The following is a 15,447-nucleotide window of genomic DNA, read 5'->3' as shown; positions in this document are numbered from 1 at the left end:
GTTGAACCACGGTAGTCACATGGACTATTTTAATAAGTCTTTACAACCTTTCTGGGCCTTGAAAGTGGTTATAACGTTGCACTCATATGGGAGGGACAGAAAGCTCTCGAATTTCATCAGAAATATTTTCATTTGTGTTCCGAACGCTACGAGGGTGAGTAATTAATTAATGACAGAAATGTTCATTTTTGGGTAACTAACCCTTTCAGCCTCTTGTTTTCTTCTATTCTTGGCATTTCCACCAAATTAATTTGTATTTTCCCATCCATTTCATTTCTTCACCTTAAGATGAAGAAATGCTACTCAAGCTCCAGTAGGAGAAATATATCTATTATTCTAATAGTGATATTTTACAAGCAGTGCTTCATTTTTGTGCCCTTATAGAGGATCTAGGGAACAATATGCAGCTGTGTTGGGTCTAAAAACTTCCTCTGACCTTGTCATTAGAGACCTAGCTGATTATGATAAAACAACATATTTAGGATTCACTCCCTTTGTTGGCACCAGTTCAGGGAGCCATTTACTGGGAATCAAGAGTCTGAGGGTGGATGGGTTGCCATGGCAACAGTACATATAAAGATGCAGTCGCTTGGCAAAGGTAAATCTACACCAATTACCTTCCTGTATTCACTGTGAACAAGAATCTGCGGTGCACTCTAGCTCTAAATGACATGACATAACAAGGTTAGGGGTTTCAATAAGACAACAAACTAAAGGTTAAGACAGTAAATCACACGACATATCAGTTTATAGGTCTGATCTGGATCTTATGCAGCACATCAATTTGTTCTGTGAGAAGAGGGTGACACTTCACCTATTGCACAATTATGACATGCTGCTATTGACCACCAAAACAATCCATACTACAACTAAATTAATTTTAAAGGCCAAATGTTACGATTTTATTTCTTTAAGAAATGTTTTATCATAAAGTTTAAATCCATATTTAAATCTAGAACTAAATATGTAACTTAAGTGCATTCATGCGGGCAACATTCATGGGCAATGCAAACAAGTAATATGACAATCTGAAATATTCACGTTATTTATTGTGCATTTATATTTGTAAAATTTGGAAGAGTAATTGCAGCACTGTGTCACATTGAGAATAACAATTAACCTGTAACCGTATAAGCACTTTTTCTCTGCGTTAATATATCTTTTTCCAAAATAGGCATGATTAGTTTACAACTCTGTTTGAAAGGTCAGGTCTAGAACTATATCAGATTACAAAATGCCCTCTGTATTAATACCACAATCTAAACCAAATTGCTTTGTTTGCACTCTTACCAACCCTGATTAAACTTGTTATTACAGATCAAGAAGAATCACATTTAAGAGGCTATGTCTGTCAGCTGTGGTGGTAATTGCACAATCACATTATCACAACACATTAACACTGACCATGCTGTTAATGGGAGGTGACATGGGCCACCTTTAAGTCTGTGGTTCAAAACCACAATCCACAACAGGAATTTCTCAATTAAAATGCTAATGTGTCAGCTTTAGCAAGCAGCTCATTCATCAATTATCCCACAAGACAAAAGTAACCAGTACTTTGAAAGGGTTTTGTTGACTTTTTAAAAAAGGTAGGAATGGACCAATATAACAATTCTATCCAATACTGATCAACAGATAAATATGCTCATGTACAATAAATATTCAATTTCAAAACTGTCAAATTTTGTCTAAATAAATTGCTACAAGTGAATTTAGGGATGCACCAATATGACAATTTTGGCAGATAACGATAACCGATAATTCTTTATATTTGAAAGCCGATCACCGATATATTGGTCGATAAATCTAAATATAATTTTTATAGTGCTGCATATGTTGCACTTAACTGTATTTTTTAAGTGATTCCAATCATATTTCAAACAATTCAAAACCATCATGGCGAACAGTGCACAATCCCCAGTTGGAACCAATCCATTATTTATCGGCTTTAATATATCAGCCAAATTTACTCATTGGGCCGATAACGTCAACATTAAAAATAAACATATCGGCCAATACCGATATGGTGGCCGATATGATATATCATGCATACCTAGAATTTAGGCATCCCAACATTATAATGTGTATAGTATGAAAACGATTATTATAATAAAAAATAATAATTCTGAGTGTTACAATATGAAGATCCAAAGATGATGAAGAGTCAGACAGGTTCCAAATACTAAGAAATTTAATGATAAAATAAACTCAGAATAATCAGCACGTGCAACAATGTGCTCTGGACACAAACAACAACCGACCAAGAACCGAGGAAACAAAGGAACTTAAGTATACACTGATAACGAACTCAAATACGAACAGCTGTGATGATTAAATTAATTTCCATGGTAACAAACAAGTGGCGGCAAACGACATCAGGAAATAACGATAAAGCAAACTAAAAGTCCATGAGAATGAAAACTAAACTGACAGTTCGTGACACTGAGATGAGCTAAAGATTATATTTAACACCTTTATTAAAAATTACACTTTTTTTTTAAAGATTAACTTTAAGTGAAAGTTAGACGATGGCAAAAGTGATCTAAATGTAAAAATAGGGAAAATGAGCATGCACAATTAAATATACAATATCAGCAGATAAAGAAAATATAAATTAAATTAAGAAATAATTCTTTATTAATAACCGATATTATACTGCTATATTGTGCATCCCTAATTAAAGACATTGAATAAAATGAAATAAATATACAACTCCATGAGTGACCCTATGAGAATAGTTAAATACTTTCACAGCATTACACAGATATCATACACTGCATAAAACAAGTTTTAATCAATATTTTTGTATCATTGTCCAGTATCTAAAAAAATCTAAATAGCCTTAAAATGGGATAAATTCGTTTTTTAGCAGTATTACAATAACCCAGTGATTAAAAAGGAGCATCCAATAAAACAGTTGCTGTTTAACCCCAGCTTTACAGCTGTAACATGCTTGGGCCTATGACCTGAAAACAAACAGCAATCCATTTTTCTGTCTTCATTAAAGCATGCTCAATCCCTTTATATAGTTTAAATATGCATCAAGACAATCCAATACAAATGAAAGTAGGTTTTCTTGAATTGAATGTGGCAAAGAATCACTTGAAAAAAACATGTACATGACAGCGAGTACAGTTCATGATGTTTCACGCTCTTAAAAGCAATTGCTTTATCCAATATGCTGCAACATTGACGTTTGGATGCATTATTGAAAAGCAATTAAGAGAGATCAGTGAAATGGCATGTTCTCCTGGCAACCCCAAGGACAGTTGTTCGTCTAACAGAGAAACAGAGCAGTATTATCTTAAGTTGCATAACGAAGCCAGTCAAGCTGGAGTCAGGCTCTGCATGGCTCAGTGGGGGAAAAAAACAGGCCAATGACGTTTGTTTACACAAGCTAAGAGGACACAGCAAAAAGGCATCCGAGTATTTTTTTAGCACCCTAAAAGCATTATGCAGACATATTTTTCCAAGTTCAGATGTATGTTTTACCACTATGAAAGCAGTGCTGATTATATATGCATCAAAATGTGCTGAGCTCTAAGAATCAATGTTTGCAATAGTGCTTACATTGATCTTCAGAGATCCATTTATTACTGGAATAAACATTGTTTTCTTCATTTTGAAGGGATGTTGTTGACTTATTTGCGACAAAGCAACCAGAAGTCTTTTATTGTCTATGAGAGCTGGTCATTTCCATGAAATACAAGTGACTGCAACCACTGGCAATGTGGCAGTGTCTGAGGCGACAAAATTGAGAAATGTTTAACTTTATGCAATTGCTGCAGCATAAAGTCAGTTTATTTTACAGCTAATTCTGTGCAAGACCTGGCAGACACATTTTTTGCACTACCATTCTACAGCAAGTTTTATTTGATCAAAAATACAGTCAAAACTATGATGTTACAAAATGTTATTACAATTTAAAATAATTCATTTCTTTTTTAATATATTTTTTAAATGTAATTTTTTCAGCAAAGCTGAATTTTCCATTGCTCCAGTCTTCAGTGTCACATGATCCTTCAGAAATCATTCTAATATGCTGATTTGGTGGTCAATAAACATTTCTTATATTATCAGTTGAAAACAGTTGTGCTACTTAATATTTTTGTAAAAGAATTCTTTTTCAGGCTTCTTTGATGAATAGAAAGTTAAAAGGAACAGCATTTATTTGAAACACAAACCATTTGTAACAGTTTAAATGTCTTTCCTGTCAATTGTTTTGATCAATTTAATGAATTTTTGAATGGTAGTGTACATATTTGCAAAGCCATCATTAAAAACACACACTTGAACAGGTATACGTAATGAATCAAGAAGTACAAAACACACTGTAAAAGTGGCCTATGCTGATGACACAGCACACAACTGGCCTGTGAATCTACATGTTTGCTGTATTTTCTGGCTGACTTCCAAAGTAGGAATGCCGAAGTTCTTTAGCAAGAGCAGGGCACTCACCAGGAAGCGTCAGTGTCAACAGCCTCTGCAATTAGATGTGGAATTCCTGCCTTTCACTTGCTCACCCCATGAGAGCTGCTGCTGAGACCTACTAGAGTTCTGAGCAAAACAACTCCCTAATGCTTTTGTTGTTTGAAACACGTCTCAGTCTGTTCAATTGTAAAACTATTTCTGACAGCTATTTGTACATGTAAGCACAGAAGTAATTATGTAAAAATACGCACATTTAACTATCAGCAAGTCATCTGCAGGTTGATTTCTCTGAGGAGTAAACATAGGTGCTCTGTGGTGCCCTCACAGCATTACTGTTTATTTAAACATTTCGACCATTCCAACACATTAAAACTGGCTCAACCAATGGTTACCAGTTTCTCCGTAGCTGTCCAAGCATGCTATTTGAGTGAAGTAAACAAGTTAATAATAGATATATCTGATCATCCTCCATAACAGTTGCTATTTACATCTCATACCATCTATAAACTCTTGCGTTATGAAGGTAACAACTGACACATTTGTATTACATTCCAAAGAGCTCCGTTATCAGCCCCACAGTGGAAAATTAAACCATATCTGTTCCGGCTGGGACGGATTGGCCGAGAATGGAATGGTTAAACAATGAGAACGGTTTGGCCAGATGATGGAAAAAAGGCTTTTGTTTTTCTGACCAATGACAGAGAGAGGAAAAAATGAATACAAACACCAAAATGTGAACAAACTTTGCAATGTGACTTGTCCCTCGAAATTTGTGCTACGGACTTAATGATACTTCAAACTGTGCAACTTGTTGAAGAGAGGTGCGCCCTAACTTTTCTAAGGAGCTTTAATTGCGATTTTTATTTTAAAATGGCCGATAAATCTAATAAACTTACATTAGATACGGCTTGAGTCTCTCCTTTGGAGACCAAACGAAATATAGATTTGGGCTCTTTTGTTTTGGGCAAGAAATTATCCACCTAACAACACCCTAGCAACCAGAACACCTTAACAACCAAATGGTAACATCCTAGCAACCATCTAAAACATCCTAGTATCATGACAGCCACTTTTGCACAGGAAAGATCCACCCATATTTTAGATATAAATATAGTTTATAATCCAAATCTGTTTGACACTAGTGGTGCTGAAATTACATTTTACATTTATGCATTTGGCAGATGCTTTTATCCGAAACGACTTAAACATTGCATTTAAGTTATACATTTTATCAGTTTATGCATTCCATGGGAATTGAACCGATGACATTGGCGTTGCTTGTGCCATGCTTTACTCTTTCAGATACAGGAAATGACACACTCACACTTCACCTTTAAAAGAATGAATACGGAATAAATGTAAACTGTATTTACAACAGTGACAATATACTTCAGTTGTTGACATGAAACAATAAAAGTAAAGGTGTCATTTCCATTGTTTAGCTGAAAGACGTCAGTTGTCTCTCCTCTATGTCAAGAACAGCCCCTGTGGCACTTGACAACAGACACAAATATTACACATTTGCTGTCCCATGTTCTAGGATCCTGGGGAGCATAAAAAATGAGTTGTCAGTTTTGTTTACCAGTTCTGCCAAAGTGTTGTCTCCCCAAGCATCTCCAGTAGCTTTGCACATAGTAATTAGATTTACAGGGAGTGCTGGGTCGTTATTAAAAGGTCCCTGAAGCAACTCGTTTTGACGGTTGGTTAGAATAGGAAACTCTGATCTCCTTCAAAGGCCAACAGGTGAAAAACATCTGCATATTCAACAACTATAAGATGACAACCAATTTATGAAAGAACATCTTTTGTCTTTCTACTCCATGTGTCAAATTCACTCAGTCCAGATTCATATAACTGCAATGAAAAAAGTGCAATACTGCGCAAATCAGATCATGCATATCATAAAACATAACGTATGCCACTGCAGGAATTGCACGGCAACTTTGACCAGAGGTCGAATGTGTAACTAGCCTCAAACTACTGATGATGTGGAACATTGCACACATGCACGAATGACAAACGTTTTACAGACTCAAAAGTGCAGTTTGTTTATTACGGACTGCTAGAAACTTGGCAGCGAATCAAAGTTCTGTTGCTGATAAAAGGTTTTATAGCAATGGATTGGGTGATACTGGGTCCATAGTGCATAGTGTGGCCTTGTTACAAAATAGTGACTGATTACATTCATTAGTTTTCTTCAAGCAGAGTAGTAGCATGACTGGCACTCCAGTTGCACACCTTTGTTGTTGTTTTTTTAAAACAAAGTAAGGCAGTTTCAGTTATCAGTAGACTATCTACCTTATTTTTTATGTAAGAGTGGGTTTGTCCTTTTTCAGCTTGAATGAGCGAGGCTTCCAGTTATTTCAGCTGTATAGAAACAGTGCGTTATATTGCAAACTGGCATATATGCACTTGTTATTCTTCTAGTTTTGTTAAAAAAAGAGACCTAAATCAGAAGTCTTGCACATTCACAGAAAATAGCTTACTTCCATGCTGCAAAAGGTGGTCATGAGTTATTAAACTGTGGGCAACTTTGCAAAAAGAAACCTTAATATCCTCAGATTTAACAATATAGACTAAAACATTTGACTTGATTCTGTGGTCCTCTTGCATATCATAAAAAATAAATTGACAAAACCGCCTGTATGACAAGAAATAATGTTTCCAGCAGGTTATCACGAGGACATCTTGACCCTGTTTTGCTCGGTTCTGTTTTTAAGAATGTCGTTCTTGCACAAGCAATATTTCATCCAGTGTGCACTCCCTCTGAGCTGGGTTTAAATTGTCAAGTCTATATATATATTATAATGTATTATTCACTGTGGGAACAAGTCCGTTTACTCGACAGGAATGGAATTTCCTGTTAGGTTATAACTGTAAAGACATTGTGCTATGCTTTCACACTACTCTATAAAAATTGGTCACTTTACACATGCTAGGAGGACTGACTAATAAAAAGATCTTATCACGCAGCATTTTCTAATCAATTCTGCATCCTATCGTAATGCAATATATTTATAAATCTCAGTGAAATAAACTTGCCAGGGAAGAGTGGGTCAAAAAACACTGAGATCTCCACTAGAGCCAATGCATATTATTATTTTCACTGGGTTGTGATACCAAAGTGTGACAGGTTTAGCCTTTTCACTCAGCATTTAACATCTTATTTAACCCTGACTCTGAGCAGTATAAACATTCTTCAAAGCAATGTTTCACACTTCCAATTTTATAAGGGTTAAAACTACGCTATATGCATGCGAGTACTGCAGTGTATGTGGATAGTTGACCTATTCTAAGGAATTTTAGTCTGTTTAGATTAAAATGTATATTAATATTCAAGGGGAAGTGTATATTTTAAGTTCACCACATTTTTTTATGACCGGTTTAAACACATTTTTTGCATTCTCTATTTAATTATGAATGAGGTCTTGCAGTGTGATAATTTTTTTAAAGATTATATATATATATATATATATATATATACACACACACACACACACATACATATACATATATATTATACATACATAAAGGTATCTTTTATGAGGCAATAAAAGCTGCATGCATAATAATTATACAAAGTAAAGTAGTTTTAAAAATTGAGTCATGGAGATAGGCTTCAGAGGTCGTATAAGAAAATAAGAGAGAGAGAGAGAGAGAGAGATGCAATGTCATGACAAGACATGTCAACTACTGATACACAGTGTGAATAAAAATAACCATGTTCTAAGTTTAATAATTTCAAGTGTAAAAATGCCTCTATTTTGAGAGCCTGTTGCATCTAACAAGACTATTATTTCGAAAGTTCTTTTTCAAATAAATACATGGACATGAAATATTGATTTGAGTTGAAATATTCAGTTAAAATTATACTCACACATAGATGAGTGAACAGTTATACAACATCGCTGCAGTGATTGACCAATCAGAATCAAGTATTCCAGAGAGTCATGTAATAAGGATGGGTAGTAGTTGACATTGAAAACAGAGTGTCTAATGTTATGTAGTTTGACATAATTCATCTAAAATTACTATAAACACAAAAAGTTACATGTGTCTATCGTTATTAGCCTATACATGCAGTGTGCGCATAATGTTACAAACTAGTGAAGGTAAACGTGATTTAAAAGAATATAGGCTACACTTGCCCGTACACACATATGTATATTTTAAACTAAAATCTTGATGTTTAGTATAAAAAAGTTAATTGACGTTATATAGCAACTACACAGATACACTGTTGCATGCCACTTATATGCCTCTGGCGTTATGAATATGAAATAATCATGTCACGGAAGTGAAAGAGCAAGCTCAGGTGAAGTCTGCAGAACTAAAACCTTCCTTTCGACAAACTAACAGAGTCCTATTTAAAACGTAAATATGCTCTATTATTTTTAAACGAAGCGATAATACAGTGTTATAAGGCGTCTAAGCTTCTTAGGAAATGGAATAATCGTTCAGCAAGGGTCAGTCGCGCGCCTTATATTACTCAATAACGATGATCATAACTCTGCATTACGATCACCAGCCTGTAATTTTCATCCATGCAAAGTTTCTTTAAGAGTGCGTTAATTGCAATGAGATTATATGAAGTTGTATGCGCTATTTTGATGAGACTAACCTGAGATGCCTCCGCCAATCACAATCACGTCGTATGCGTTCGCAGTCATGGTGCTGTTCGTCTCACTGGCGCTCAGAGCAGAAGAGCCGCTCCGCATCTGTGTTCAAAGCGTTCGGAGCCCCGCCTCCGCCTCCCATCATTGGGAATGACAGATAGAAGAGCACTGGGAAAAATGCACCGAAGCGCCCTTCCACATGCTATGTATGTAATGAATGCGAAGTCACCGTGATTTTGCTAATATTTTGTTGATCCTGGAACAACATTCCTGTCCGAAAATTTTGTCCAAACCCTATAACCACCCCTAAACCCAATTCTACCCATACCTAATCCCTAAAATTAGAGGTAAATGATGTAGAAGCACCTAACCTAAACTTGACAAACTGTGGACTTGTCCCTTAAATCTGATTGGTTGATTGGAATGTTGTTGCAGGATCAACAAAGATGTTGATCAAGGAAAATTTGCACTTGGTAAAATCACGTTCACATAAGTGCGAACAGGATCACATAATTTGACATTTTTACAGTACAACAGTATTGTGCAAATAAATATTTATAAAATAACACTGCCAATCCCTGCTGTAAATATATAATATTTGATTCTACAATTGAAAATAAAAGAATGTATGAATGTATTGTACAAATTAAAAAGATATTTAACACGTGTTGAATTAAAAAATATTATTATTCAAATAATATAAAAGCAATAAGCCCCGTGAAGCCGTGGTTTACAGTGATTTTAGAACAGTTATGGCCATTGTTAGGCAGGACGTGGAGCAGAGTGCCTAAAACCCCTGTTCTAAATTTACTGTAAACCACGGCTTAAGGAACTGTTCTCATGACCTGTTTTATTTATTTATTTATTTATGTATTAACACAACAGGCCTATATGATATTTCCTCAAGCACATACATCTACTTAGCTCTCAGCAAAGTACTCTTCTTATAGTTTATACCGGACCAGTTTGAGGCATAGCACGTGTTCACCTATAAGAAGAGATAGTGTAACTTGATGAACATACCATACTTAAAAAAGAAAACTTAAAAAAAAGAATCCCTCAGCACTTCAGAAAATTAAAGGTGAATGATGCAAAATAATGCCAGCAGGGGTCACTCATACTTCATAAATAGTAATGGCCAGGGAATGTAACAAGTGTGCCACAAAAGTCCTGTAAAATTGAATCGCAGCCCCGCCCTCACCATGTAATCTGGGACACGAGACAACCTAACAAATACATTTTTGCCAAAGATGGTTTCTGTCATTTTAGGTAGTTTTTTTATCACGCTGATGTAACTTCAAGTGTTCGTTTATTTAAAATAAGTTTGGTTTTAGTTAGTTATTTGATACTATAAAAACCGGGGACGACATGGTTGACAGCTGAGATTGACAGCTTCTCTGAGCAAAGTCACAGAGGCACCAGCTGACTTTTTTTGGGACCTTCGGAAGGAGAATGGGGCTTTAACTTTAATTTCCTACATTTCCAGAACTGTTTATTTCACACCAACATAATGAGTTGTTCTGCAGTAAACTGTACTTACCAATTCTGTGGAAGTGTGGACGGGGCCTTGATACTGCGGCTCCACTTCACGCTCACTATTGCGCAGACTCTGGTTCCAAGATGTCAGGGTCATTGGGACATTGGTGGCTTCACTTTTCTACAATGGAAGAGAGTTAAGGTGCATCATCGTTCTTTTTTTACAGTCTATGGAATGAAATCAAGGCTGTGTGTAGACCATAGATATATCTATGGTGTAGACATACATCTCTTCAGTGGATCGCACTGTTATTTAATCTGTTTTTGAATTGTTCTGCTGAAGAAACACTGCAAAGATATCTTTCCAATAAATTTTAGTAGACAAAAAACTCAAGACAAAATGAACTGTGGAAAATTATAAATGATCTACAAACTTTATACAGTTTTTTTAATAGCGGATATCGATACCATTGAAAACACAGTTGCTGTGTCCCAATTCAGAGGGAAGGCCGATTGCATCACCGCTGGGTGACGAAGGCTGTCCCAATTCGAAGGCTCCTTCAAATGCGGCCTTTGTTTCCCATGAAATGAAGAATACAACTGATGGATCCTTTGCGCCTTTCACTACTACAGAATTCATTGCGTGCCAGTGATCACAGAATTTTTTTGAGAAATTACCGAATTACAATTTCAAACACAAGAATTGTGTTTCAACTTCCTCAAAAATCTAATGACAGGCTACATAATATGTAACAATAAATAAAAACTTTAAAGCGGTTCAAAAGTTGACATATCTTAGGCTATAGATATATACAGAAATATATAGGCTGGCTACATAAAGAAATGGATCATGGTGAACATGTTTAGACAGTTTGTGAACCCTGTTTTGTATTCAGACAGTTTAATATAACTTTCAAAAAAGTCCAGTAAAACGTTACTGTCACTCATCAACGGCAGAGTCCTTCGGGATGAAGCCTATCACACTTCCTATATGTAAGCAAGGTACGAGAGACTGTGCTGTACGTGACTTATTCACGATACAATACAGCATTAGCCTCGAGTACCGTATTACTTTTATAAAATGGCTACCACACACAATACAAATATTAAAGCCCAAAAATATGTATCAATGCAACTTTCATGAAGTACTAAAATCACTAAAAGCCTCCCTCCGCTGGAAAAAATAGTCCCTGACCGTGATCAGCAATAGAAGTTACTTTATTTCGCCATTAGATGGCGGCAAAGACTGTCTTTATGAGTGAGTCTGTAGACAAGACTTTTAACTTATATTGGAACTTGGAAGGACTAAAACTTGTCAAACACAGAGAAGCAAGATACAACTGACAAATGACTAGCGTGTCAGGGCACGGGAAAACCCCTTAACTATTAAAAGGACAAGATATTGCAGCACCGCCGACATTCAAACGGATTTTTTATTACGAATATAGGACCTGAAGGAAAATGTTATATCTAACGTTACTGCAAATGCAGGTAACGTTACACTCGCTTACTCACAATACTCTAAGCTTCAATGAGAATATATATTTACTTTGCTAAGTGGTTGGTAGGGGTGTCCTGTATGGTGTATGTGACGTTCAAGTCCTCCTGGGAAGTTCGTATTTACGACGGCAGGTGCGTTCAAGCGTTCAACTCACTTTCGTCAGAGTAAAATTAACGTTAGTCCGAAAACTTAGGCAGCTGACTTGTTGCCTCGCTGCCCTATCAGGCAATTTTTTTTTACAGTCTATTGGCAATGACCAGAGCCATAGATAAATACATTTATTTCCCAAGTTCAACTAACCTGCTAGCCTGGGAAAACCCAGACAACTTCCGACAAATTTAGATTTGCTCACAACTGAGAATGGTCTGGTTTTAACCAGGCTACTAACCTGCTGCAGTCCAGTGCTTGTCTTGACACAACCGGTAAGTCCCTAACACAGCCTTGTTATCATAACGTTACCTGTCATGGCGCTCTGAACAAGGTCTACAAATACATGATGATGGAACCGCAGCAACACAGAGTAGTGCACGGTGATGTAATTAGGTCACTTAACCAATCAGAATCAGGGACCGTACGTTAACTATCTTATAACTTATAAAATAATTTAATATTTGTATAATTAATCGGTAGAGTGGCGTTCCAGTGCTCAAGAATGCTTTCTGTGTCTGCAATCGCGGATTCATACGCTGACGTAGTGTTTGTGAGCAGCTTCTAGCAGATCCATAGACAGTAAAAGAAATGGACACAGCGACCCCATAGACTTCAACGGAGAAAAGTGAAGTCAATAGAGGGTATGCGCATGACGTCACCGTCGGCCGGAGTGAATGCGGTCACGCCCACTAGTGGCAAAAAGACTGAGAGGCAGCATTTGTTTTCAGCGTGAATGCCGTGAAAAACACACAAAACACATCTAAAACGGGAAAGATCTTTGCGATTGACTGTACAACTAGATTTGACCAGAAATCTGAGGTACTGTATATTTTTACAGACTGCAAAAAGCTACAGAACAGACTATATTCTGCATAATTGGATGTTTTTAAATAAACACTGACAAAAAACTATACAAGTTTTAGGGCTGGACGATATGATGATATACAGTATAACATTAATGTAAGTGATCACTCGGATTTAGACCTATCTATATTGTATTTATATAAAACGTTTACAGGCAAATTGTCTTCATTTATTTCCCCGGCGTCGAAATCAGGCACATATAAATGTCAGGAAACACGATTCCTGGCTGCATGTCAATATCCATGGATCACTGGATCTTTGATAAGTTGTAAGGAACACTATATCGAGTCCAACTTTTAGTTTAAACTGATAATAGTTTGTTTTACTCGCGTTAACGCAGTTTCCCCTATTAACTCCAGTCACGCAGCAGCTCTTCTGCCACTCAGTCCCGCTGAGGGGGGCGTGTTCCGGCGGGGAAGTGACGTTAATGCATTCCCTCTATTAGAAGCACTCACTTCCTGATTGCCAAGCGCACTGCCAGAGACACTGCGCAGGCTCACAATGAGCAATGAGCTGGGCCAAACGGAATCTGAATCATTCCCTTCCGAATCTTGCAGAGCCGGAGATCGTGAGTATTAGCTGTCAATGAGCTAGCAGCATGACGAACTTTACAACTCTCTATGGGCTTCTCCCTTGACTTTATGCCTCCACGTCCCCCCGATTGCGCGCGAGCTTCTACTCCTGTCTATACGGTAATTTCTGTACTGTGTGACAGAGAGTTGTGTGTTATGACCATAGACTGTAAAAAAATAGGTTATGACCTGTTATGACGCAATCGTTAGCCTAATTTTACAAAAACTGCTTCTACATGACCATAACGTAAGATACAAGGACAAGGTAATGGAGCCTTTTATACATTGTCGTGTTTCTTTAGAAATAAACAATGGACAAATGGAGTCTTTAAACGCCTCAGATGTAAAGTTATTTGCTGTCAAAGTGACGCCAAAATGAATGGGAGTCAATGGAATGCTAGTCTCAGCCTCAGACGTCAAGCCCACGGAACGTTGGCTAAACGTCTGATGCATATGGTACACTTAACTGGAAACACTTCAGGAATGTCGAAGTCGTCATCTGATTGGTTGAATTTTATCGGATTTCCGGGGCGCGCGAGTGTCGCGTTTATTTTCGGTCCGCCGGGAAACAAAGCGCAGACGTGTGATTGTGGAAGAAAAACTGTTGTGTTTACATGAGTGACAATGAGCATTTATCAAGATCAGCTAAACGTAGGATTCTCAAAAGTATGCGAGGTTCACGGCATAGACTCTTGAAGTTTTCTTCTTCTTCTTTGATTTTCTATGCTGACTGACTTGTTGCACGCCGATCTGTTGTTGTGGGGACATTTCCACGCCCCGAAACGTGACGCTGAACGAAACGAACTGTAATTGGTTGTTTGACATGTCGGTCAAACGGCCTTATGGGCGGGCCTTGGCCAAAGAAAGCTGCTATGAATTCCAGACCTTCAGCCGTCAGTCTGAAGGTCTGGCTACGCGAGACTAATGGAATGCTAACAGCAGGTGAAGGCTTGCTAGCCAATGGCGGCCCCGGGGAGACTTCAGTTTTCGGTTGGTGGATTACCCCCTTGAGCAGATCATGCTAAACTGAGAGACTAGTTTTTGGCTGAGGATGAGTTGACCTGGAATCAGGATTTAGGAGTAACGTTAACGTTAGTGGATTTTTGTTCACGCATCATTGTCTTATTTTGCGAAGACAAAATACCCCCCTAGCATTGGTAAGTTTAGGATTAGTTGTGGGGGAGGGGGTAGGATTAGGGGCGGGGTTAGGATTAGGCAATCAGGTACTGACTTCAACGAGGGGGTCGAAATTAGGCACAACACCGGGAAGGAAAAGCTCTGTCACTCTGCTCCACTATATAGGCCTGAAAGTCCCCCTGTGGTGAAAGTCAAGCTTTTAATGTTGTTTATGTATGGTGTTAAAATGCTTTAAGACAAACCATGTGTGCAAATGCATAAGTCAGCACCATTGCTGATTATGTTCTCCTTAAAGCTGCCGTCGGCAACATTTTTTTTTATCATATTCGGTGAAATCGACACTATAATCTGACAGAACAACATAAATAAAGTGGTTTTAGAAAAAAACCCGAGCTTCTAACTCCACCTGGAGCATTTTATTTGTTTTGCAAAAATCCACAGCTCCCGGATCATCGGGTCCAATCAGCGCAGGGGGTGTGAGATCTGACTGTCAATCACAGATCGGGCACACGCCACCCCTCGTGCACGTTACAATCACATGCACACGCCTGAAGTTCGCGCAGTAACGAAGAGTGATGGCGGATGTATCTCGCTTTCAAAACACTAACAAATCAAGTAAGCTTATTTAGAGTATAAATGACGTTAGCAATTGCAATCTATCGGTAGATTAGCCAGGGCAGCATACCTCCAAATACTCCAT

General features: G+C 37.5%; 1 protein-coding gene across 1 annotated transcript in view; it reads right to left on the bottom strand.

Annotated features, from left to right (window-relative positions):
* Positions 1–9,206, bottom strand: part of mao (monoamine oxidase) — a 42,297-nt gene extending 33,091 nt beyond the window's left edge. The window contains exon 1 of the mRNA XM_056232963.1: positions 9,053–9,206. Within this exon, the coding sequence (XP_056088938.1) occupies positions 9,053–9,149 (97 nt within the window). The 5' untranslated portion in view covers positions 9,150–9,206. The remainder of the gene's footprint in view (positions 1–9,052) is intronic.
* Positions 9,207–15,447: the final 6,241 nt, after the last annotated feature.

Source organism: Rhinichthys klamathensis, unplaced genomic scaffold (genome assembly GCF_029890125.1).
Source record: "Rhinichthys klamathensis goyatoka isolate OS25496 unplaced genomic scaffold, OSU_Roscu_1.1 h1tg000358l_1, whole genome shotgun sequence".
Classification (NCBI taxonomy): Eukaryota; Metazoa; Chordata; class Actinopteri; order Cypriniformes; family Leuciscidae; genus Rhinichthys; species Rhinichthys klamathensis.
Note: the sequence above shows the minus strand (reverse complement) of the source record. Positions and strands in the feature narration are given on the sequence as shown.